Here is a 27222-nt window from a genome sequence, read left to right as displayed (position 1 = left end):
CTTCAACAGCAGAATTCAGAAAGCTGCACCAAAATATTCAAACCTCTCATCAGCGTCAGAAAAGCAAGATAAGACTGCAGTAGGGTACAATAATGATGAGCCTCCAAACGAGACTCTTCTTAAACAAAGTTCCAAGGAGATGATACAGCAAAAAGCAACAACATGTAACAAAACAATAGTTATAAAATTATAGAGGAAAAAGAAATAACGATCTAAGCTGCTGCACTATCTGCATTTATAGATATAATGGTGGCAACACTGTTAGATAAAATGTGTGTAATAACTAGGGGTGGGACAATATATCAATATGGCGATATATTGGATTATATTGCTTCAATGTAATATATTTTAACAATCCAATAAATAAGAGATCACTTAAAAATGATGAGTTTATTTGATTTTACCAAATTGAAAACCTCTGGAATATAATCAAGAGGAAGATGGATGATCACAAGCCATCAAACCAAGCTGAACTGCTTGACATTTTGAGTGGCATGACGTTATCCAAAAGCAGTGTGTAAGACTGGTGGAGGAGAACATGTCAAGATGCATGAAAACTGTGATGAAAAAACAGGGTTATTCCACCAAATATTGATTTCTGAACTTTTAAAACTTTATGAATATTAACTTTATTTGAGGTCTTTTTGATTAATTCAGCCATTTTTTCTGCAAATTAAAGCGCACGCTTATTGACTGCTTTTATTCGGAATTTGGGATAAATGTTGTCTATGGTTTATGGAATAAAACAACAATGTTTATTTTACTCAAACATATACCTATAAATAGCAAAATCATGGAGACTGACTCAGAAACTGAAGTGGTCTCTTAATTATTTTTCCAGAGCTGTATAGGTTTTACTGCAATTTCCAAATTGTACTTAGCTATAGCGAACAAAAGACAGACAAAGCCATTACCATCATTCCATCAGTGTGTATCAAAACTGGGCAAAGTTTGTTACTTATCAGGGATGTTAAGTCTATTTATAAAGCACTACCATAATTCTGAAAACTGATTTTAGTCATAAAGGGATGTTTTCTAATCGTCCTCTTTTCAGTCACAGTACATCTGAATGTACTTGATCAGCTCAGCAAGTGTGATCCGGTAAATGCCATTAACTGGCTTTAATTGCTTTATATTGACAGAATGAAGAAGTACAAGGCTGTGGCCAAGCACTGAGAGCTCTCGTGAGCTGCTATGTCTCATGAATGAAACACAGATCCAGCTCGTTTTTTTTTTTTTTTGCTGCAATGTCAAAATAGCAAAAATACTCAAACCATGTTCAAAAACAGTAATTCAAAACAGAATGACATATCTCACATTATAGGTTATATTTGACCCCATGATATCAACATCATATCAGTAGATTTATTTTGTATAATATCTTTAACAGCAGGCGATGTCACAAAAGCAGCTTTACAGAGATCCGTGACAGAAACACATTTGCAGCCTCCCCATCGATTTAAAGCCTGTGTTTTATTGTGGAGTGTACTCTTAATGTTGGTACCAATGACTATAGAAAACAATGATTCTGGTTCATTCCCTTACATTCTATAAGAATAAAGCTGAATACTTATTTGTAGATCTGCCCCTTTTCCTAGAACAAGTGTCTCAGACTGCCTACATTGAGTTTTAAGCATTTTTCCACTGGAAAACCCAGTTTGTCCAGCAACTGTTTTAACAGGATAGCGCTTAGCTACACCATGTAGTGAATAGGCACAATAAGGGCACCTTAGATATGTGTAGCACTATTCTTATCTTAGACAGCTTAGCTTAATTTAGCTTAGCTAAATGCAATCTATTTGCATACTGGGTGTGTCCAACAGTTTCTGAGTGTGTAGTGATTCCCCCTGGGCTACCATAGAAATAAATTAAGTTACAAGATAACAAAAATAAAAAAGTTAAATCAGCTTCCCCTTTAGTTGTAATAACTTGACGCTCTAAGTAATTACTTAACTTTTTAAGGCAACCGGTTTCCTAAAATTTTTAAAGTAAATTCAACTTATCTGGGCTTTCAGTGTAGTAATGACATTATAATAAGCCAAATATAAATGTGGCAATATTAGAATAGGGAAAATGGTTGGAATTACAGTTTAGAGGAGAAAAATGAGATGGACCGATTGAACTAGACTGGTGGCTTCAATTTTGAAAGACATTGCGCTGTTTATGCTTTTCTACAGTCATTGGTGAATACAGGTCACAGCAGACAGACAGCGCATAGCAGACCTTGACCTGCTATTATACTGCAAGTGATATCTGTCTAAACACACACACACATACACACACACACACACTCACTCTGGCCAGCAAGAGCAATCACCTACCACTTCTGCTTTGGTCTCAGACTTAAAAAGTTGAAGTTTGTAAATATTTGTGAAGCAAGCACAGCCACACCCACACACACACATTCACACATAGAGAGAGAGAGCTCAGAGAGCAGACACCAGGCTGATAGACAGTGGCTGCTGAGTCACGCAGGCCGGGTCTTATTCACAGAGCTGGCACGAGTGTGAGAGAAGAGGAGCGAGTGCTCAGTATTAGAACAGAAGGAGAACCCACCGGAGGACTCATTTAGTGAGTAATTACACATTACACTCAATACTATCAGAAATATTATGAATGATGATGAAACAGCACTTCCCCTTTCCCCTAATAAAAGATACACACATACACACACATGCGCACAGTCATGACTCTGTAATCTGGCGAGCCGCTACTTCATCATTATCTTCAATGCGGTATTCAATGGACTGCTGATGACAGCCAGCAAGATGACATATTGGAAAAACATAGCATTGTGCTGGAAAGTTGTCATCAGCACACACACACACACACACACACTCACTCACTAACTCACTCAGCATCACCATTACACACGAATACTGTACACACACACTCGCCAGACACAAACATTATATTGTCGATGATAAGATCAAGGCTGCACAACAAAAGCTCTGTTTAATGGCTCTGCTAGCATGATTGGAATGTCTCAGGTTTCTCCAGGTCGCCGTCACTAACACACACACAAATACACACACACACAGAACCACACATACACACTAACAACACACAGCAACCATCAGCCAGTGTCTGACTCGATGCTAAGTGGGTTAAGCCCGTCAGTTGGTGTTAACTCAGTCGTAAGTGGATTTTCCCTCCGGGGTTGAGAAATTTCCCCATTCCCACAATTCTATGGCACTTCATCAACGCCAAACACCAGCAAGCAGCACTGATGCAGTCAGCGTGCGCCTCTGTGTGTGGCAGGGGGAGGGTGGAGGCTCAAAGACAGATGAAGGAGGAGGAGAACAGACTGGTGAGAGGGGTAGTTTGATGGACAGAGAGCGAGACAGATGTAGAGAAAGAGAGAAATGAGAGAGATGAAGGGATAGAGAAGGTAAAACTCCCTTTGGCTCCCTCTCTCTCTCTTTCTCAGTGCTGCTTGCCAGACTGTGCTGGCTGTGGTTCTAATGCGACTGTAAACACAATCCCTGGCCTCAGTCAGAGAGAGAGAGAGAGAAAGAAAGGGGAAAAGAAAAAGACAGAGAGGGGTTAGAGAGTAAAACAGACAAAGAAAGAAGGAAAGGGAGGGAACTCACAAGAATCAAGAGAAAAAAGGGGGTTTGAAAGAATGAGAAAGTACAAGAAAGAGATAGAAAGCGTGAGTAGTAGTAAATCAAATATGTGTTCTTTTTAAATTTTGTTCTTTTGGCAAAAGCTTTCTTCAGCAGCCAATGAGAACAGAGCTAATTAAAATAAAAAATAATACACTGAAAGAGAGAGATGAGCGAGAGGAGAGGGATAGAGGAAAGACAGAGAAAGAGAGAAGAGGGAGGGAAGAGAAGCATGAATGAGAGAGAGACAGAGGGGTGAAAGAGAGAAGGATAGTGGAAAAGCAAGGACAGAAAGAGAGATGTGGAATGAAAAAGAAGAGTATAGAGAGAACAAGGAGGGCAAATGAGAAAGAAAATAGACAGCAAAAGTGGTTGAGGATGAGGAAGAAAAAGGGAAAACGTTGGGAATGAGAAAACAAAAAAGAAGAAACAGACTGAAGTGAGAAACAGAGAGAAAATATTAGAGAGAGAAAGAGACAAGAGATTAGAAGGACCGAGTCTGGAAATAGAGAGGAACGAGATACAAGAAAGAAGGCAGATGAGAAAAAATGAGCCACACTCCCTTAAAGTTAAAAAACACAACTCAAGAACCTCGCACTCAAACAGCCAACTCATCATCACCAACTGTACACACACTATCACAAACACACCCACATACAGTCTGAACCTTAAGCTCATCATTCAGCAGCATTCTGTGAATGAGGGAATGAAGAGAGACAGAGAGAGAGCGAGAGAGACAGACAGAGAGAGTCTTTATTTTATTCATTTTTTATTTTATTCACCACTGTTGTCACTTATTTAACTCATTAGTGTTGCTCTTTTTTAAGATATTTATATAAGAGAGAAAGAGAAAAAAGAGAGAGGGAAGGTGACAGAAAAGGGGGTAGAGAGGAATGAGAAGAAATAGAAAGGTTGAGAAACAGATGGCAATGAGAAAAAGGGGAAAGAGTGAGAGATGGGCTGAGAAACAGAAAATCAGAAATTGCTGGTGAGAAAGACAGATAGTATAAGAGAGGAAAAATGGGACAGAGGAATAGAGATGGGAACAAGAAGGAGATATGGAAGACAACAGTAAAAGAGAGAAATGGAGAGATGGAGATGGTGATTGGTGAAGAGAATTGGTGCATAAGAAAAAAAGAAAGAAAATAGAAAGAGACAAAGAAAGTACACTCGCTGCACAATACTTTACAGACTGCGACAATCTAAGAGACAACCAGTGAGACCATCGACCATTATAACTAATGACTGTACTGTTATTATTACTATTATATTGATATTAATATAATGATTATTGATGTTACACCTTATACTTATACACCTAATAATTGAACTTTAACATGTTTTTAACTTTTATTTTTACTTCCTTTATTGATCACTCAATATTTTAATATTACTAATTTATTTAAATATTCTTGTCTAATCTGTATGTTTCTTTATTTATTTTATTATTTTTATTATAAATTTTTAATATCTGTTTACTTGTATTACGAATTGCTTTGGCAATAGTGTATATAATTACATTTATGTCAATAAATCACTGAACTGAAAGAAAGAAAGAAAGAAAGAAAGAAAGAAAGAAAGAAAGAAAGAGGTGGGAATAGACAAAAAAAAAATTGTGGACGATATATCATCCCAGAAATGATTGCGATAAACAATATTATTGTAATTTTAAAAACATTTAAATTCCAATGATAATATAATTAATTATAGTATACTATTATACTCTTTTAAATACACCAGCATTTTAAATAATTGTAGTTTGGAAAATATATATTTATATATATATATTTTTTTTCACTTTTTCACTTTTTACCCTGTGTGTATGGAGTTATTAAAGAATTGGTCATTTAGCATGACTGGCTAAAATACCATTTACTGTTGTATGTGAACAAACATTCAAATAAACACAATAGATGATATCATGATTATCAAATATGACTGAGCTCATGTCCATTTATTGAACGATAAGTCAATAATGTAGTTATTGTCCTTAGGTGGGAATGAGAAAGAAAGACAGAGATAGGGATGAAAGAGAGAAAAAGAAGAAAAGAAGAGAAGAGAGAGAAGATAGAGAGGAAAGAGATGGGTTGAGAATAGAAAGAAACACAGAGAGAAAAACAGAGAGAGAGTGCAGTAAGGGCAGAGTCATAGTGCCTAGTCATGTGCTTTGACTGCAGGCAGTGAAAGAGTGGTGGTGGTGTGTGTGTGTGTGTGTGTGTGTGTGTGTGTGTGTGTGTGTTGGAGGGTTGTGAGGCATTTTTTTAACTCACACACTTAAAGCAGAGAAAAACACAGTGACAACAATTAGCTCTTACACTGCTGAGGTCAGAGAGCGAGCGAGACAGGCATGAGCTGTACGTGTCGCATTAGTGCAGTCTGGCCTCCTGAGCGCTCGCTCGCACTATCACTATCACTATCACTATCACTATCACAGCCATGTTCACTATCAGCAAGCAGAACTGCAGGCCCACTCACAGGAATGTGGAGCACGATTAAAATGGAAATACACAAGCTGCAGGCACACCATCACAACTTAACACCTCACACAGTAACACACACACACAAAAACACCCTCTCTCACACATATCACTTCACTCAGCTTCAGCATCTTCTTCTGCGCCGGGCGGAGCAACATTCAGGTCATGTGTGGAGATCTGAGCGGTATAATCTGTCCTGCTCTGGGGTGTAATGTGATAAATGAGTTTGTGAACAGACCTAAAACTTCATAAATCTCTGTAGCTCGGCTGCAGAACGTAAAGGCAGAAGAAATGTCACGGTGCACATGACAAATGTGCGCTGTTTCCGAACGGGAAGCAGCACGGTTTGCTCTGTCCCCGGAGCAGTTTTCTGTGAAGGAACCTTCAGAAGTGATCCGGCGTGAAAGGGCCGTTACTGCTAACGGCGCTACTTTGAGACAGGGAAGGGCATCGGCAGCGGAAAGAGATGCCAGCAGCAGTGCACCCTAGGCACTGACCCGCAGCTTCTCATGCTCGGCTGCTGAGAAAGGGTGGTAAACCAAGACTTCCTGCATTAGACGAGTCAGCGTGCCTCTCAGCGGTTCCCACAGTGCAGTTCTATCTGTCTACGATTTCACTTCAACCTCTTAAATGCTTTGGAATGGGTTGTCAACCATTTGAAAACTGATCCCAGGTCATAAGCAGCCCAGCACTTAATATAAACCGCTCCACAGGATGCCATGATGTTGCAAAACTGGTCAAATATTTTACTGACAACTGAAATCCCACCATCCACAAGACGTTTGGCCTCTCTCATTATAAAGGGCATCAATAGAGCAAAACAGCTGGCAGCCAGTAAATATTAGACTAGAAATACCAATAACAATAACAGTCTTACCGTCATTCGCCCACCATGAGCAATACAGGCAGGGTATAGGGCTGGTCGATATAAAGGGGTTGGACAATGAAACTGAAACAACTGGTTTTAGAACACAGTAATTTATTGTCCCGACGGACAGTTCTGGTGGAAACAGGAGAGTTGAGGTGCACATTGAATTCTGCCGTGATTTGGGAAGCCGTGTTTTTTAATGTTTTTTAGATACAATCCGGGTTAGCACCTGAACATCCCTTCCAGACAGCTTCCTCTTGCGTCCACAGTTAATCCTGTTGGATGTGGTTGGTCCATATTGGTGGTATGCTGACATTACCCTGGATACCGGGGCTTTTGATACATCACAAAGTCTTGCTGTCTTGGTCACAGATGCGCCAGCAAGACGTGCACCAACAATTTGTCCTCTTTTGAACTCTGGTATGTCACCCATAATGTTGTGTGCATTGCAATATTTTGAGCAGAACTCTGCTCTTACCTTACCCTGCAACATGCAATTAATGAAGATTGACCACCAGGCTGGTCCAATTTAGCTATGAAACCTTCCACACTACCCACTCATTGTCCAACCCCTGTAGTTTTCAGTCGATATCACAATATGAATCACAATATAAATTAAATCACTTTCTTTTACACTTAAAGTGTTCTTTTTACTCATGATTGACAGAATAAGGGAGTTATGGCTAAGATGACTACCAGGCTCAGAGCTCTGTGGATAGACACTAGGATGTCCACATCTTGCCAGGTGGGTACAAGGTGGTTAGGCAGCTTTTAAATTAATTTTAAAAAGTCATTATACATCTACACAGGTCCTATATATAGTCATTATTGGACTCATTTAATTTAATGTATTCCGTTTTAGTCACATTTAAGTCTTTTGGTAATTATTAGTTTTAGTCTAATACATTTTAGTCATATTAAAGGATGGATTACATATGTTTTACTGTTTTTCTATTTTAGATGTGCTGTTATTTTGAGATTATTTGCTGCTAATGTTTATTAAAATAATAGCTTTTAAGTTTTGTTGCATTTAAATTATGCTAACATTAAAACGTTTTAAAGTGAGTCGTACTTCCGGGTGCAGCAGGCAGTTCAGCGTGCAGCTTGATCGGGTGCTGTGCCCATTTGCGGCGCTACTTAAACAGGAAATGGAACATAAAGTTTATCAAATCCTCTCTCCCTCTCTCTCTCTCTCTCCCACTCTCTCTCTCTCTCACTCCCTCTCTTTCTCTCACTGTCTCTCTGCTTTGATCTGACTTTGTGTGAACTGTACAATCCCTGCTGTCTGATCAAAAGCGGAACAGCCGGGAAGTTAATTACCATCAGACAGACAATGTAAAAACAATCTAGGGTCAACACACATATTTAAAGGTTTGACAGGATTCTGAATGTGGGGTCAGACTAATATCTTTGTTAATATCTTTTTTTTTATACACAATAAACATGCTGTGCATGTTTTATGTCTACTTACAAATGTAAGAATTTGGGGATGATTCCTCTTAATGATCTGACATTATTAAGAGTGTGAACAGGCAGCTTCTCTATGTGTCCTGTACGAGTCTCCAAAGTTCTCAAAGTTTTCAATGCATGCTTATTTTAATGCAGGGAAAAGAGTTTAGTATCACCTACACCTTGTAGCCTGTATACGGGCCAAGGCCTGTTAAGGGGTCAATTGCACTATAAGTAATATCAAGTCAAGTCAAGTAGTTTTATTGTAAATATTGCATATGTACAGGACATACAGAGGGTTCAAATTATGTTACCCTCCTTGCCAAAGTTACAACAGGAACAGCAAGATAAAAATATAAAAATAATTAGAGACACTAAATGTAGACATCCAAGACAAAAGTGCAATAGTGATGGGGCAATTAAGAGAGAATGACAGTAGTCACTGTGCCATTGTAAACAGACTAGAGCCTGTATAAACATCAGTGCAAATATAAAGATATCATAGTTTAAGGCTGGTCAAGTAAACAAATTAAATAAAAACAGGGCAGACATACAATACCTGGACAAATGCACTGAAATTATTACTTTTTTATAGACATATGCATTACAATCCATTAATTTATTTTCAGCACCTGTTGAGCCACTCTCTAACAAATAAACCACAAAATCCACAAAAAATTGTTGACCATGCATGACATGAGCCCCGCCTCCTTCCTGACCACTTTACTCTTATAGGCAATTACAATGACTTTCACAATACACTATACATGAGAAAACTTTGCCTCATAAGTTGCCTGAGCACAATTATTCCCTTTGAAAATGACTCCCTATCAAAATAACTCCCTATCAGAATTGCACAGCTTACACGATAAAGACTTTTTAGTCATATGTGACACAGACATGTGTAATGTCTTGCTGAAATTTCATACAATTCCAGGATGCAGCAAGGCAACTCAACTTTAGCTGAGGAGAAGAGAAAACGAATGTTGAGGGAGGGAGGTTTTTAGTGGCGAAATAGTGAGGAAACAGACCTCATAAATATGAGGGTTCATGTCTCTCTTCAAACTAAATTAGACAACACATATCGCAACTGCTGTGTGCTTGAAGAAGTTTCAAAAGAGATGGCTCACCGTGGCCACAGAAGGAAGCGGCTGCAATGTCAGTACGTTTAAAGAAACCAAAGACTCAAAATAAAGAAGCTTGTGGTCGAATAACATGCCCTACACATTCTCATTAAGCTTGAATAAATTCTCAGTAAAAAAAATAAGGCTAGCTGAGAGCAACTGAAACACTGTAAACCCATACGTTGTTTGAACTCAAATGATTTAAGTCTGTTTTACATAAAATGTGATATGTCTAAACAATTTTCAACTATTTTCATTTAGTTGAACATTTGTGGGCACATATATACATTCAAACTGAGATCTTTAAGTTGAAGCAACTTATAATAATTGAGTTTTGTCACAATTGTCACAATCTATTTGCATACTGGGTGTGTCCAACATTTACTGACACTTACCATCAGTGTGTAGTGATTCCCCCTGGGCTACCTTAGAAATAAATCCCTGTTCCCCTTCAGTTGTAATAACTTGATGTTTTAATTTATGCTAACTTAAGTTTTCATTCCCCATTAAATTTGAGTTAAGTAAACTCAACTTATCCGGTCTTACAGTACAACAAAAATAAAAAAGTTAAATCAACTTCCACTTTAGTTGTAATAACTTGATGTTCTAAGTTTACATTATATTACATTTGGCAGACACTTTTGTCCAAAGCGACTTACAATAGTGAAGTACAAAAGTAATACAAGTTAAAGGTAAAAACATCTTTAGATAGGGGAGGTTAAAGGAGGTCGAAGGAAATAATGGAATAGAGGAGTGAAGGAGGGGAAAAAGGAAATGAGGTTAGAAGTAGTTAGTGTGTTAGAGGTGTTAAGAGAGTTATGCTAACTTAAGTTTTTATTACCCAACCGGTTTAACTTAACCGGTTTCCTCAAATTTTAAATAAATAAGTAAATTCAACTTATCCAGGATTACAGTGAACTCCTCGATAGCTTCTGTGATGCTGGGAAAGATAAAATCCAAACTTTACATGAGGCATTGCTCTTTAGCACGTCTCTCAGTTTAGGAGTGTGAACTGCTCGGATACACTGTTAATTTCATTTAAAGACAGATTAAAACGTTGGATTTGGGCTCCTCTGTGTCAACATGGCCAAATAGAACATGTGATTTTGCTAAGAAAGAGAAGGAGAAGCAAAAGCAAAAGTAAAAGGTAACAGAAGGTAAAAATTAAGAAACAACATTTGTACACACTCCAACTCCCTCGAACATCGAGGGAAAATATTTACTGACTATTCATTTAACAGCACTGACTTCATCGGCATTTGCCAAGCGTCTGTATACCGACAGGACTGTGAGCAAAGGGCAGCAGGACTTGGCAGTGTTTTTAGCAGGGCCATGGTGTGAGTGTCTCGCGCCTCGTTCACTATCTCTAACAGTGCAGTTGGAACAGACTACATGCTCTATTCACACACTCATGATACCCAGATCAAATTCCTGCTTGATGCCAGTGCCCTCACCCTGCTATCACCCACTCAAACTGGGCAAAATCACAGGCCTGGGCTGCTCCATCAACAAGGCCAAATAAGGGTCTTGGATGTCAAACCATTTGAAGACAAATACCACAGCTTTAAAAAGCAGGCTCAGAATTGGCACTGCCTGGTCTGTACGCATTTGGTCATTTCACTACTTTCCTTTATTTCATGTCATTTTAAAATGTCAACTGTCCTATTTATTGTGTCAGATGTTCAGGAGATGTTCTTTGTGAAGTTGAAAAGGTCCTTTTAAGTTGTTATTTTGGATCTACAGGGTTTTGTTCTGGCAGTGGCAATATATTAGATTATACACACAATGGATTATAAAGAGAGGCTTTTAAAGCATATGCACTTAAACTAAAAGGCTCACCAAGCTCTATCTGATATCACTAGAGCATCGCCACAAAATTGAATCATCACTGAGAAGCTGGACGAAACTTTAACAGCAGCATCCAACTGCTAAATGGGAGAGAGATCTACTGTCCACTTACTGGACTGAAACCACAAGATGGGAAATGCAGTTTTAGGCAAAACTTTGGCTATCACTGGCCAGATATCACATTTTGTCATTTAATTATCTGTGAAGCAATAAATATAGCAAAAGCAAAGAGTTTGCATTATTTACAAATGCCTTTAGTTCTGAGATATTCTTGGGTTGTCTTTAATGCGCAGCTTAGTTTGAAGTGTATCCACACATTTTCTATCATGTCTAGGTCATCGGGCATCAGTAAATACCATTCCAAAAGATTGGGTCTGTGTCTCTTCAGAAGGCAAACGTTTATACAGCTACAGCTTGTATAATGGTTTCAGTTTAATAGTTGTATTAAAAGTTCTCATTAGCATTAAGGATTTGCTAGTATTACGTATAAAGCATTTTTTTCTGCCAATGCCAATGACAGCAACACAACCCCAAAAGATACACTCACCCCCATGCTTCACAGTTGGCAAAGAGATCTTTGTAAAAATGTATTTTCACTTGTATTCAAAAAGCATCAGGTCTGAGATAATAATAGATCAAGTAAGGTAAGTTTTTCAAGACTCTTCTCAGAAAAAAACAATTATGTAAGCAATGCTGCACAGTGTAACTCTGCACCACCCTCTTGACTCAGCTACACTGTCAAGCAGGAAATCAATTACTTTGGTTTTCAGATCTTCTGTTGCTTAAAGGTGCCTAGAATGATTTGAGGAATCTAAAGGAGTACATTAGAATTATTTTTCCCTGTACATTACCCTAAATTTACTTCTCCAGCTTGAATAAATAAAATATTGTTCTGTTTTGCAAACAATGGTGAAACAATGTTTAGGTACAATGCAGAATATTTATATATATTTCATATAAAAACTTTCTGCGTTTAAATTTTCAGCAATCTGGTCCGTATCGCAAAGAAATCTTCAGACGTCTGCTCCCTTTCACCCCATGGTGAACAATTTTGGCTGGTAAAGGCAGACAGATTTGCCCAAATAGCTAGAATAGAATGGAATTAATGACATATTCCTATTTGTAAAAATAGATAAAATACTGACAAAATTCAGGACTCCACACAACTGTTCATCTTGTTTGTAGCTATACAACATGCCTTTTGTCCAGTTTAATGAATAACAGTGTATAATACAGTTTCAGAAACCATGTCTGTCTATTTGTGATTATTTAACTATTTAAAAAGCTTGGGGGTAGGGTGTAATGATTCTGTCATGTAGTTAGCACAATGCTTATACTTGTAACTAAAAAGCTACTATTGCTTGTTAGCTACATTAGCCTCATATCTTAAATGCTAATTGTTGTAATTGTTGTGCATAAGCTTTTGTTTTTTGTTAGCTACATTAGCCTCAAAACTCCAGTGCTAACAGTTTTACATAAGCTCCCACAACATTTTAGCTACATTACCCTCATAGATCTTGTGCTAACTGTTGTACATATGCTTCCATTGCTTGTTAGCTACATTAGCCACAAAGCTCCAGTGCTAACTGTTGTATGTAAGCTTCCATTACATGTTAGCTAGATTAGCCTTATAGCTCCAGTGCTAATTGTTGTACATATGCTTCCATTACATATTAGCTAGATTAGCCTTATAGCTCCAGTGCTAATTGTTGTACCTATGCTTCCATTACATGTTAGCTAGATTAGCCTCATAGCTCCAGTGCTAATTGTTGTTCATATGCTTCCATTACTTGTTAGCTAGATTAGCCTTATAGCTCCAGTGCTAATTGTTGTACCTATGCTTCCATTGCTTGTGAGCTACATTAGCCTCAAAGCTCCAGTGCTAATTGTTGTACATATGCTTCCATTCTGTGTTAGCTAGATTAGCCTCATAGCTCCAGTGCTAATTGTTGTTCATATGCGTCCATTACTTGTTAATTGCTTTTAGCTTCAGTGTAAAACTGGAATGTGTGCATAGAGTTTAGATATGTGAACTTCCCAATTATACTTATATAAACCTGACCTTTCAACATGTGTTACCATCATTACCAACTTATTCTAACAATAAATGATGTGTTGCTTTTGTAAGTGAAAATAAGACTAATCTGTTAATATACTGGAGAAAGATTAAGACATAACAAAAGTCCTCCCATCTTTCAGCGCTATGCTAGCCAATGCAGCAGCAGTCTGTTAGCCAATGTAACAGAATTGACAGTTAAGGTTCTTCTTCAGGTACTTTGAGCCCTGCCAGGATAATTGGTTTATTGACATATCATGCAATTTATGGTTATGACCTCAATCATTTTTGCTGACCTCAATATTTCCCATTGTGTTTAACTGCGTGTTTGTTTACATAAGAACGAAAGTCATCAATTTTTTAGCCAGTCACTCCAGTATGACCAGTGCATCAATAATGGGGCCTCCAAGCACAATGCAGAATGTGAGACATGATGTAACATTCAAGCAAATAATGTTTATTTAATAGCATTTACCAATGTGCTGCAAACTTTTGGCAGGCAGTACAAATTATTATTAATGACCTATTTATGGATCCTTAAATTGGTGTAATTATTATGCTATAATATTCAATATGTTAGTGGCATAAAGAAGTCATATACTGCCAATAATACAGTAATAATAAAAATAATATATTTAATCATTTAATTAAAAAAAAGGTTGGTTTCTTTTTTGTGACTTAGCACTGGTAACATATTGCGTTACAAGGATTCCTCGGGCTAGTGGGAGAAAATGACTAAACTGAAAGAACTAAACTAGACAACATTTTAAGAAAAACTTAATAAATAAATATACATTTGCTGAAGCATATATGTCTGTTTCCTGTTTAAGATTTGTCATTGGAATGGGGTGCTGAATACATTTGCATATTTGCACTGGTGTTAAAGCCATGTGGAATGTTGGAACTGCTAGCAGTCCTGTAGAGTTTAAGAGGTTAAGCCAGTTTCCACAGCTGAACTGGGGGGATGTGAGTCCAATTTGGCTCATGTATTTGGATCCTTGTTCATTTCCACAGAAGGAGCTGAATAGAATTGCACCTGGATTTGCTTCGTGTTGGCTTGGAGGCGTTATAATGATCTATTATGGCTTTGCAAGCTGGTAGCTTCACTTCTGTGATTTGCTATCTAATACTTACAGCATGCGTTTGGCGAAATTTCCAGTTCATACAATTTGGCCTTTAGACCCAATATAGCTGATCAGCCAAGACAAGCCAGGCTGTAATGTGCCTGAAGTTTGCATCTTTAATGTTGCACTGGAGCTACTCCATGAGTCTGGAAGCAAATGGGTACTGATTTAGCCTGGCAGTTTGCATGATGGTAATTGGTGCTTATAAGGTTTTATTACTTCACAAAATAGCTACATTAGGCTCATTAGAGTTCCAATGCAAAGGTAAAAAGGCAAAGAAGTCTTGGCTATTTAAATAAATTTGGGGTAAAACGTGTCACTGAGCATTATTTCTTCTTTTTCTTATTCTTATTATTATTTTCAGTTAGATGTGGGGTTGGAAAATAATTAAATGTCAATTTATGATCCAATGTAAAATGTTTTAATAAAGTTCAATAAGGCTATTTATACACACATGTCAGGAACAGCAGGCAGGAGGCGGACGTAAACGCAGGTAAGACAGATTTTATTGAATAAATAACAAATAAAAAAAGAAACAAACAAGGAACAAACGAGAGATAGAGTAAACAAAAACAAACAAACAAAGACTAGACAGAAAATAACTAAACTGGACAAGGGAATAAACAAGAAATAAACAGAAAAACAAAGAGCAATGAACTATGGCTATAAATGAGGATAAATGCAGAACGACAAAACAACAGGGGAAGGTGCAAAGACCGATCAGGAAACACTGACACAGGAGGACTATACATACACACAGGAAGCACACACCTGGGGAAACAGGTAACGAGGGGGCGGAGCCACAAATTACACACACGTGACTGGAAAATTACTGGGGAACACACTGGGAAACGAAGAAACACAGGGCAACAGAGCAAGGGTGTGACAACACATTTCTGATATTTTTAAATATACATTTTTACAGCATCTATCATTGACTGACATTACATAAGTTAGCTTATGTAAGCTTAATTTTACAGCATTTTAAAAATACAGATGTCCGTTTGAGGAGTACTTAGTCTGTAAACATTTTTTGTGACTTTCATATTATTCATATCCATATCAGATTTATATTGAAACATACTGTGCAGCTATATAGAAGTTATATGCATAAATATGTTGGCTTGAGATCTGCAGTATGTGTCTTTGGTGTATGCATACAGAAGTGTTTCTTGCTAAAATAAAGCCTGGACACGGCTCTGACACCGCAGATCAAAGGTAAATAAGCCCCTGACTGAGTATTTGTACACAAGTGACTAGCCATGACTTGCAGGACCATTTAAATCATATGCGAGAAGCAGCAAACACTTTCCCTTTCATCTGAGCGAGAGAATAATCTGGGGAAAAAATCCCTGTACCCCAAAGCTCAATGCTTATCTCTAGAGCACAGGCTGAACTATAACTGCACTGTGGTGCAGAATGTGCTGTATTCTGTTTACATACTGCCAGCAATGGTGACAGTTCTGGGATTTACAAAGAGCAATAAAGTAATATATTAATTCTTAATCATAATCGCAAGCTCAGTGCAGATCAGGGACAGATAATTGTATATTTACACAAGTCAGGAAGCTTTGGAGCCATTAATAAACATCTACGCATTTCAAAATAATCGGTTCAAACTTAAGTTGACGCAAATCAAAGCTCCAGCAAAAGTTCCACCAGGAGACTCTCATGCTACATCACTTCTAAACTGGCCAATCACCAACTTCCTCATGTTTTAAAAGAACTCTACTCACACACTCTGATTTACTGCTGATGCAGATGCTGATGTTTTACCTTAGGTTTCATCCAGTTGCCCAGGGGGCGGGATCTGCTCCTGCCTAATATGCATGGCAAAATCTGCGAGGGTCCACATGCCATAAGGCCTGGGCTTATGAGGGGGTCTAAACCCAGACTTGAAAACATAACATTTTTAATGTTTACTTTTCAAAGATATTGTTTGCTATTAAATTGTCAAATAATATTTTACTTAAAACATTTTTAAGCTTGCCTACAGAGTCATTTGGTAGAAGTATAAGCTGTTGCAACAGCAGTGTCACTGTCTACAGTAAAGCGAGTCAGGCTGCTGTCCAAGAAAGAAGCCCCAGCTCCAAAAACAACACCTTCAAGTTCGACTAAAGGTTGCTGCTGACAACATGGACAAAGAAAAAGCCTTTTGAAGGATAGTTTTATGGTCCGATGAAGCCAAGATATTTGGCGAAGTAAAGGTCAGGAATTCAACCCCAAAAATACTGTACCAACTGTTAACCATGGCGCAGGTAGCAATATACTGTGGAACTTTTACACTGCAAATGAATGAAATAATGGAGAAGTTATACCTCAGCATTCTTCAGAATAACAGGACAAGGCCCCAAACACATTTTAGAAGCTGGCTGTGGAATGGATAAAGACAGCTAAATATTAAGCTTTTGGAAAAGCCTTCCCCAAGTCCTGCCCTCAACCCAATAAAAATGTGTAGACTGTATTTTGTCAGGAAACCAAAGAATGTCATTCTGCCAAGAAGAATGGCCAAATAAAAAAAATGTTTTTGGTAGCTACAGAAAGCTGCAAATATTAAGTCTGGTGAATAAACAGTGTATTTGGACTCTGTATGTATCTGATCTATTATCAGTGTTGCCTACCAAAAATATTATTTAAAATAAAACCTGTTCACAAAATTCTTATTTGTGTGAGGTATAGGGGTGGGCAATATGGCCTTAAAATATTATTGTGATATTTCATGGTATTTTTGTGATAGTGATACTCTTGGCAATATGACAAAACACTGAATTAAAAAAAAACATTTCAAAAATACACTACTGCAACAAAATAAAATTGACATTTTATTATTGCATACAATAATATTTGATCAGATTTGTAACAGAAGTCAATGATCCAGAGTGTCATGATACTAATAATGCACTCCACATATCTCCATATATCCAGGACTAAAGTAAAATAAATGATACTGATTGAATATTATCTGTCTCTAGTAGATTTAAATGGGAAATGTGAACTGTGTGAATTTTTCTTTTTGATAAAAACAGCAAAAAGTAATACCTTGATGTGATAATCAGAGGTAGGTGATGGCACCATATGTCAAGGTATAATATTGTTCACGATATTCAAAAATGTTGGTGATATTATTGTGTATGATACAATATGGCACACCCCTAGCGTTGTACACGCACTTTATTCCAAATATATTGCCATAACATTGATGTCCATTATGATTATCCATCATCAAGCATGCCACTTTGTTTGAGACTGGGCTTTGAAATTGATGAGCATTTGAACAATACATTCCGCAGACAGGAATAAATTAGGTTTTTTATGCATAGCAAATTAGCGTGCTGTTGGCATATCTGTTCAAAGCTAGCAAGTTACCTGATCTTTACCAACTTAAACATGTTAAATTAGAGAAAAACAGATAAATCCATTGTTAAATTGAGATACTATTTGCTATCTCTAACTGTTTATTTCATATTTTACTTTATACCAATACAAAGTACTGTTTATACAGCTTATTATTTATATTCCCCACTGTGCTGTTTTATTGCTATAAGAGAACACAACTCAAGTTATATATCCTCCAAAATACTACAGATGATGACTATTTTATAAGTGTTATCCAACTATGTGTTTTATAATATACAGTTTAATTTTGTGAAACACTAATGTTCAATAATGTGTTTTAAGTCATCTAGCAATCACAATATGTAACAATATAATCGCAATATGGCATTTTATTGATATCATGAGCCCTAATCCTTCCCAATGTTTCATGCTGTCTAGCCAGTCTGAAGTTAAGTATGCAGACTTTTATACTCAGCCATCTGGCTGTTCATTTTCAAAAGCTAGTCTCAGATTTTTGATAGATGAAACTAAGCTTTAGATTCAAACCCTTCGTTGCATGAAACAGCACTCTTATCTTTGAGGGAGTGAGCTTCCGTATGACAGCTAACACTCACAGTCGATATTTAACTGCACTCTGTTACCTCCCTCTGACCTTCCCTTCTCTACAGCAGCCATCAAGGCTGCCACACATCAGCTGACGTTCATCTGGGTCACGTCACCAGCGCAGCTCGCTTTAATCAAACGAGATTTGAACCCGAGACCTGACGCATCACAGGCCACTTTCCACAGTATATCTAATCCAGTTTTGTGCTCTTTGATAAAGCACAACTGACAAACTGACTACTGGCTTGTCTATTTAGACTGGAGAATTTGTCCCAAACTGAACCCCCTACATTGCCAGGCTATATTATGAAAATTTTGCCACCTTTTTTTTATTTAGTTTTTTTATTTGAACATCAACTCATCCCAAAAGTATCATCATTCCAGAGAATACAGTTTACCAGTCAATATATTATTATTGACTGTCAAACTGATATCGATAGATGTTCCACCATCAGGTCACCCACCACAGATCAGCTGCCCACTGTCCAGTTTTTGCCACCTGCCTCAGGCTAGTTGCTCACTCCTTACTACCGATTACATCAAAGTTTATATGAATTCAACTGAAGGAATTTTCTAACTGCTTTCATTGCTAGTGTGGCTATTCACCTGAATATAATATTAGACTTATGTATATGTATAATGACTTTTAAACATTCACTTATAAGCTCCTCAGGCCAGAGGAGGATGGGTCCCATCTTATATTTTAGCCTCAATAGTACATGTGATAGTACAAGGTACATGTGAGCCTTAGTTCCTCCCAAGGTTTCTTCCTCTTGAGTGAGTTTTTAACTGGGAGTTCTACATTACATTACATTTGGCAGATGCTTTAGTCCAAAGTGAAGTACAAAAAATAATAGAAGTTAAAGGTAAAACATCTTTATATAGGGCCTAAAGGAGGTCAAAGGGAGATAATGGGATAGAGGAGTGAAGGAGGGGAAGAAGGAAATGAAGTTAGAAGTAGTTAGTGTGTTAGAGGTGTTAGGAGAGTAAGTGCTCTTTGAAGAGCTCTGTCTTCAGGAGTTTCTTAAAGATAGCGAGAAATTCTCCTGATCTGGTAGTGGAAGGTAGTTTGTTCCACCACTCTGTATGTTTTGTATGTACATAGAACTCTGTTCTATGTTGTATGTTCAATGTTTAATCTATATACTTCAAATTCCGATGTTATGAAAGTGTGTAATTGGATACAGCTAAAACAAGTTATCGTGTTTTCCGCCCTATAAGGTGCACTTCAGCATGTCTCGCCGATGGGTTAAGCGCCTCAAACCTAATTTAAAAACTGTAATTAAAAAAAAAACTCTCCTTTGAAAGTCAAACTGAGGAATCCTGATTGTTCAGATAACCCAGGACGATATTAGCTAGTGGTCTGTCCCTGATAGCTTGTTTTAACATGGTAAATATGCAGGCTATGGGCTGATAATACTTACCTCTGAATGTTGAAAGAGCTAGCACTTAGCACAGTTAATGGATAATGCTAATACTGCTCCAGTCTCAGTACTAACCGGGGTTAGCAGCAGGATACAGTCTGATAATACTCACCTTTGACCGGTAAAGGAGCTAGCGCGGTTAGCGGCTAATTCTAATACTCCAGCATTGGTGCTGGAAAAACTTCACTGAAACTCCTGTATAATGCTGCACTTCAGTGGAGTGGCTCTACTGGTCCTTACCATTTGACTGGTAAAATTCATACATAAGGTGAACCAGATTATAAGGTGCACTGACGATTTTTGGGAAAATGAAAGGATTTTAAGTGCATCTTACAGTGCAGAAAATGGGGTAACAGACATGAGGCTCCCCCTGTTATTTAGCTAGTGTCATTAGCATGCAAAAATATGTATCTTACATCAATGTAAACTCATCTGCATGATTATGTAACCACGGGCCATTCTCCTCAGCATGTCACTCAGTTTTATTACTGTTGGAAATGAATGTGAAGTGATAGAGCAGCTTGTCAGTGAGCGTTACTGATACAGGACACGGTGCACAGTCATGCGGCTTCCCCCTCACGTTATTGATGGGACGATCCATTAGGACTATGAGGGCACAAGGTATTGATTCCATGGCAGCACATCAACAGTGGTGCAGTGGATCCCGTGCTTCTGCGACTGTGTGTATGTGTGTGTATATATGTGTGATCACATCGTTTTTAAACAAATGATTCACAGCTTTGGTATTTCCTGCGCAACCCGTCAGTGGCCTCAAGGTGGGAATAACTCACAATCTCAAATTCCAGGAGTACATGACCCCTGACCTTTCACACGCCCACACACATACACACTCGATTAAGCAAGGCCGAGGGAATCCTCCTTAGGCCTCAATGAGCTCCCTCTCTTTAGGTTATATGAATAGATAAACCAAACATGTTAACAAGGTCCAAGATGAATGGATATTCTTTATAGCCTCATTTGCATGATAGTCACAAAATATCAAAAGATTTCAGTTCGGGCTGCACAATATTGGAAAAAACTGACATTGCAATACATTTTCTTTCTTTTTTGCAATATTTAGCTCTGGTACAAAATAAGAGACGACTTAAAATGATGAGTTTCTTTGATTTTACCAAATTGAAAACCTCTGGAATATAATCAAGAGGAAGATGGATGATCACAAGCTATCAAACCAAGCTGAACTGCTGGAATTTTTGCATCAGGAGTGGCATAAAGTTATATTGTATAGTGCAATATTAATAAATTCCTATTTTTTTACCAGACAAATATGCATGCTGTTTGTGAAAAGTTGTAGAAAAATAAATTATACAAGTCAAAAAGAAAATTTTAATTAATTTAAGTTTTTTTTTTACCACTGTCTTCAGGCTACATCCACATTACCAGGATGAAGTGACTCAAATCTGAATGTGGCTCAGATCTGATTTGTTTATGGCTGTATGAACTTCTTCCAAATATGAGTTTTTTTGTTGGTGTTGAAAAAGGCAACATTTATAGACGTATCAATGTGCGCATGTGAGGTGTTTCAGGGACAGATTTGTTCACATTACACACAGATACAGGTCACCTTACATTTGTGAATGAACACCGTCAAGATAACCAAATCCGATCTGAGCAAAAAAATCGGAATTGATCAATGTAATGTGAACATAGTTAAATGAATTTTTTGAATTGCTGCTCAAAGAACACATTATTCCTTGGTTTTATGGGTGTGCCATATCATATATTATGCAATAATATCCCCAAAAAATCGTTATCACAAAAATACACTGAAGTATCGTGATAATATTTTAGGGCCATATGAAACAACAGAAAAAAATTCACACTGTTTTAATTTCCCATTATATATCTACTAGACATAGACTATATCTGTCCAGTATCATTTACTTTACTTTAATTCTAAATATATGGAGTGCATTATTAGTATCATGACATGTTTAATCATTGACTTCTGTTACAATCTGGTGATTGAAATCTTAATTAGGGATGTCATATCATATTGAATGCAATGATGTCGTCAAACAACATTTTATATTCATTTTGTTGCACTAGTGTATTTTTTAAATCATTTTTTTATTCAATGTTCAATGTGTCATATCACACACCCCTACTTGATATACATTATTCTGTCCATTCATAAATAAATATAGTCTGCCTCTGACAGAAAATAAAAGGAAAATGTTCCTTTTGTACTGAGCATCAAAGAAGCATATGATAACATTGCATGGTAAACTGTTCAGCATGCAATGTGATAATTGCATATGCACACATGCTGAACGACAAAAATGCTGAAACGATATATTGTGAAGCCATAATTTTAAAAGACCTTTAATATGTGCAATTTATTATTTAAGTGTGCTATAGTTTGAAAATTAAGTTTCCAAAATTGTTCTAAGGTTAATAACAGTTTGACTATAGTATGTTTTAACATATAGGAGAGTTTCGAAATGTGCAGTTCATTACACATTTAACTGTGCTGCCCATTAAACAGTCCATGTGGATATAATTGTCTTGTCACAGCCATGAATCCATTTATATACATAAGCTTACAGCAGTTTAGCCTGGCCATTTACATCAAAGTAGAAGATGAGCAGGAAATGATTAGAGCAGAAAATGATGAGACAGACTGTTTTCGTATATAAGCTATGCTTTTTAAATTAAATGTTTGGCCACGGGTCATATATCATCTATCATATCATCAAATGTCATATCATGTCATCAAAACATAGTTGCACAGAAGAAATAAAGCAACAGAAATTAAATCTGGTGGAAAGATTTGATATCCTGAGACATGCAAATGATTCAAATTTCATGCTCAGCTGTGCATATGATGTCAGCAAGGAGGAGCTTTATAGCTGTACCTGACTAACCATATATGATCTCCCTGTTACATGTGCTTTCCATTCTGATCCCTGCTGCTGTGTTGTTAGTATCATTTGCAAGCAAAGAGAAGAATCTGAAAGCAATCTAAACAGTTGGAATCTAAGGGATAACCCTAGCTCTACAATCCTAGCATGCTGTTGGTGACAGTGGATAGAACAAGGCAGGCATCAGCTATATGAAGGACCTAGGAGACCTACAAGAACTGCACAGAGGGAGAACCAATGAATTGTCCGACATGTGCAATGTCAACCAACCAAGCTATTATTGAGAGCAATCTGCAAGCAGTGACACCCTTCATGAGACATTCTATTAATGCCAGCACCACTGGCAGATGGCTGCATGGCACCAGACTACATGCATGCAGACAATTACGACGACTGCCCTAAATGCTAAAGACTGTAATGGTGTCATGCCAGACTGTTATGAAAAGACTCAGAATGGCAGCAGGTTATGTTCCTTTTTTATCTTGGTGAAGGCACTGTGATCCGCATCAAGAAATACGGTTTGTTGTCATGTGCAACACATCCAGGTGATCTACCCACCACCACTACCACAAGATCTGAAGGAACATCTGAGATGTTGCTTTAGCAAACATGGCAAACTGACCCACTCTGAGAGACAGAACTTCTCAATAAATGTATTTCAATATATATTGCCCATATCAGTCTACATTTTTTATCATTTATTGTTCCTGGTAACTTTAATCCTCTTTCTAAACAGCATTGCAATCCAACGCTTTTTTCTGGATAAAACTTGAAGGACCAATTTGTTGTCCGACATGCGCATAGTGCACCAACAACCACGATTGTGGACATACAGTGAGCAGTGATACCCTTTAGGAGTCATCCTGTTAATGCCAGCACCAATGGCAGATGGCTACATGACACAGGGCTACATGAATGCAGACCCTTATGACAACTGCTTTTAAGTCCATGTCAACGTTGCGAAAGACTGCAATGGTGTTATTCCAGACGATCATTAAGAGACTCAGAATGGCAGTAGGTTATGTTTAGAGCCCATTTTTGTATGAGTATCTCAATAAATATTACACACATCAGCCTACATTTTTAATCATTTATTGTGTGGGGTTCTGTTCTGTATTATATGTTTAGTGTTTTGTCCAGATTTTTGTTCTGTAAAGCTGTTCAACATCAATTGTAAAAAGCACTAAATAAATAAATTTGATTTGGTTTAATATTGTTCCTGGTTACTTTTATCCTCTTTCTGAACAGCATTGCAATGCAACACTTCTTTCTGTATGCAACATTTTTTAATGAGGAGTGTATAAATGCACAGCAGTATGCACCAATCCATTCTCATTGAATTAATAAAGGTCAGCCAATCAAAGCACAGGTCATTTACACACATCAGTCTCAGAGATGTATTTGGTACATTAAACAGCACAAACATTATACCTGGATCATAGGGGAATACAATAAACTGCAAGACAAAAAATAGAATATGGGCCATTTAAAAGGTTCAAATTGTAGTGTGCATCATTATCAAAATGATAATTTTTTGACAGACCTAGCTGGCAAAATGCTAATCGGTGGCTATATGATGCCGTTCATTGTGAAATACCGCTTCAGTCGAGCGAGAGATAGAGAGACATTGAGACAGAGAGACTCGGAGAGAGAGAGAGAGAGAGAGAGAAAGAAAGGAGGCAGCACGTGTCTTATTGGACCAAAACAGACCACCCACTGTACTGTAACATGGGCTTGTCTGCTGAATAACCACCACACACTCAATGCACTGAGCATGCCTACACACACTCTCTCTCTCCCAGAATACAAGGAATCCAGAGCACGGCGAGAAACAAAGACCAGACAACAATGTCTGGCAGAGGCTCTTAGCAGAAGAAGAAGAAGAAGAAAACCACGCTAACTAGATCTTGAACAAACCACAGTGACTGACTGGGGCCAGGAGGCTTCTTTGTGCAGAGGTGCAGGACTAAAAAGGCACTGGAGTGTGGGGAAAATTTTCAGGATGAAGGTTGCTGCCTCCTCTCTCTGGCCTTACTCCCTCTGACACACAGATACACACCCACACACACACAGGCAAGGAGGCATGCAGTTTCCAGTCACCCCTCCCCCACCACAGCCTCCACCTCCAGCTCACATCTATCTGTGCTTCTGGGCTGCACAACACAACAGTTGTCATTTTATGTATTTGGTACTGTGCTGCTGCTGCTGCTGTGTGCCCTCTGCTGAAAGAGCCTGCAGGCTGGAGCTGTCTCTCCAGGAGGCTGATGTGGTCCCAGAGCGCAGCTGCTTTCACACTGTAATCTCAGAGCCTGACTGGAAAGACATCTCTGTGAGGCTTGTAGCATCAAGAATATGCTTCCATATGCAGTCCATAAAAGTTTTAGGACGCAGAAGCTGGCATCTTCTTCTGCTTTTCCCTCTGCTTGGGGGTTGCAGGCTAATATATTCAAGAGGAAGGGTGAGTTTAAATGAAAAATATGAGAAATAGAACATTATACTATGTATTTAGATCACATTATATTTCTTAATTTGGGTTTATGGCTATATAATACAACTGCCAAGAATGACCATCGCAGATGTAGTAACTTATGTATGTAATGTGCCTTGTAATCAAGGTTAATCAGTGACAGATGCTGTAATTAACCTATTTCGAAGCTAAAATTCATATTGCAGTTATTGAAACATGTTCTAGTTTACGTCTATTTAAAAATCTTCATTAAAGAAAAGGCCATTGCTCTTTAAATGCATGGTGTAAATGCATTAGTATGCTATTAGGCCTATATTATCATCATGTCAGTTGTATAAACTTGTCTTAACATATAAGCAACTATAATGACGGGCCTTTATAAAAAAAAAGGACCTTAAACATGGTTGAATATATGGAATATGGAATAATTTTTCTTTTCATCTGTAGGAAGGTATCCAGCCCCGGTTCTAGACTGCTTTGCTTGGGGGGGCAGTAGAACATAATGGGTGGGCATGTTGATTGTCATATTTTTAAAGCCAGAGCTAATGATACTGGCTAAAATTGATGTATGAAGTAATGTTGCATGTGTCTTCAGCAGAAAAAGACACATTATAGAGTTTCCTACAGTGTGTATATATATTGAATGAAACATTCATAAAATACATGCAGAGGGGTATCAAGTTAAGTCTGTGTTAGGAGAGATTAGCTAACCACTGAATATATTCAATGCCCCCCTCAGTCCCCCCCTAGAACCCTAACCTATCCCTTATCACCTTACATCAAGCCCCAACTTGTGGACAATGTTAAATGGTGATAAACTTGGTACTGGTAATTAAACAGCATTAGCTTGCATTGCATTAGCTAATTAATTAGCTGATCAGTTGTTGATTAAGTGGAGGGAGTCAATTAGTGCTTGGACAGCGTTGTTATCTGTGGAGTGTGAAATGTGGCCATCATCAGTCTTCTATATCCCAAATAAGTAATGTTCAGTTTAAAAGTGTTACCCACTAGGAACCACCACATCCACAAACACACACACACACACACACACACACAAACACACACACACACAAACTTTCCCTCAAAGGGCATCCCCAGGCAAACTCGGCAGTGGGACCCTTGCAGAACTTCAGGCCAAGTTCAGATCAAATATGAAGACAGCCCCCCAGACCAGCCCCCCAGAGCAACACGAGCACGGGGCAGGTGCGCGCCGGACCGCTGAGGAGCTTATACTGTAGCTGAATGCCGAGGGTGGGTGTGTGTCCCACACATTGCATAGCATAAGCAACTGCAATGGCTCCTACATGCGCTCCTATAGTCCTAATAATAAAGCCCCACAGCCGGTGGGCTCCAGCCAGGAGACCCTTGTTGTCTAGCCCCGTCTCAGAGCACAGAAAGACCCCCTTGTTCCTCCTCTTCTCCTCCCGGTAGTAAAAGTTATTAGCCGGGCGGCTTACCTGAGCAGTCCGGGCAGCTGGATGCCGGAGCTGGAGCCGGAGCCCAGCAGCCCCTTCTTGCCGCTTAGCAGCTTCTCCACCACGGCTACATTCCCAGTCCGCGACGCCTCCAGGAGCTCCTGCTCTTTTCCCATCTTGGAGCCAAAGGACAAGCTCTGAAATCCGACTGAGGAAAAATAAACACGCGGCGTCCGGCGGTACTCCTCTACCCGGCCATGGTGCCACTCTGCTCGGCGCAGGGCTGCTCCAACGGCCCGGTTGCCTGGAGACGAGCGGCCGGACCGTTATGGCTCAGAGAGATGTTCGCTCTCGCTCTCTCTCTCTCTTTCTTTCTCTGTCACACACTGTCTCACACACACTCTGACACACACACACACGGTGTGTAGCTTACACGCTTTTCTCTGTCCCCTCTGTGAGTGTGTGTGTCTGAACGTGTGTGTGAGCTGTTGTATCGAGCGAGCGGCCCCGCATCACTCTCTCCCTCTCTCACACACAC

General features: G+C 38.4%; 1 protein-coding gene across 7 annotated transcripts in view; it reads right to left on the bottom strand.

The window, feature by feature from the left end:
* anks1b (ankyrin repeat and sterile alpha motif domain containing 1B) overlaps positions 1-27222 on the bottom strand; it is a 441679-nt gene extending 414457 nt beyond the window's left edge. For 3 of the 7 annotated variants that reach the window (XM_049474289.1, XM_049474290.1, XM_007244979.4), the window contains exon 1: positions 26727-27221. In XM_049474289.1, coding sequence (XP_049330246.1) covers positions 26727-26860 — 134 coding nt within the window. In that variant the 5' untranslated portion in view covers positions 26861-27221. Of the gene's footprint in view, positions 1-26726 lie in introns of all 7 variants that reach the window. The other 4 variants (XM_015604729.3, XM_049474292.1, XM_022671674.2 and 1 more) reach the window with 2 other exon arrangements.

This window comes from Astyanax mexicanus, chromosome 2 (assembly GCF_023375975.1).
Source record: "Astyanax mexicanus isolate ESR-SI-001 chromosome 2, AstMex3_surface, whole genome shotgun sequence".
Lineage (NCBI taxonomy): Eukaryota > Metazoa > Chordata > Actinopteri > Characiformes > Acestrorhamphidae > Astyanax > Astyanax mexicanus.
Note: the sequence above shows the minus strand (reverse complement) of the source record. Positions and strands in the feature narration are given on the sequence as shown.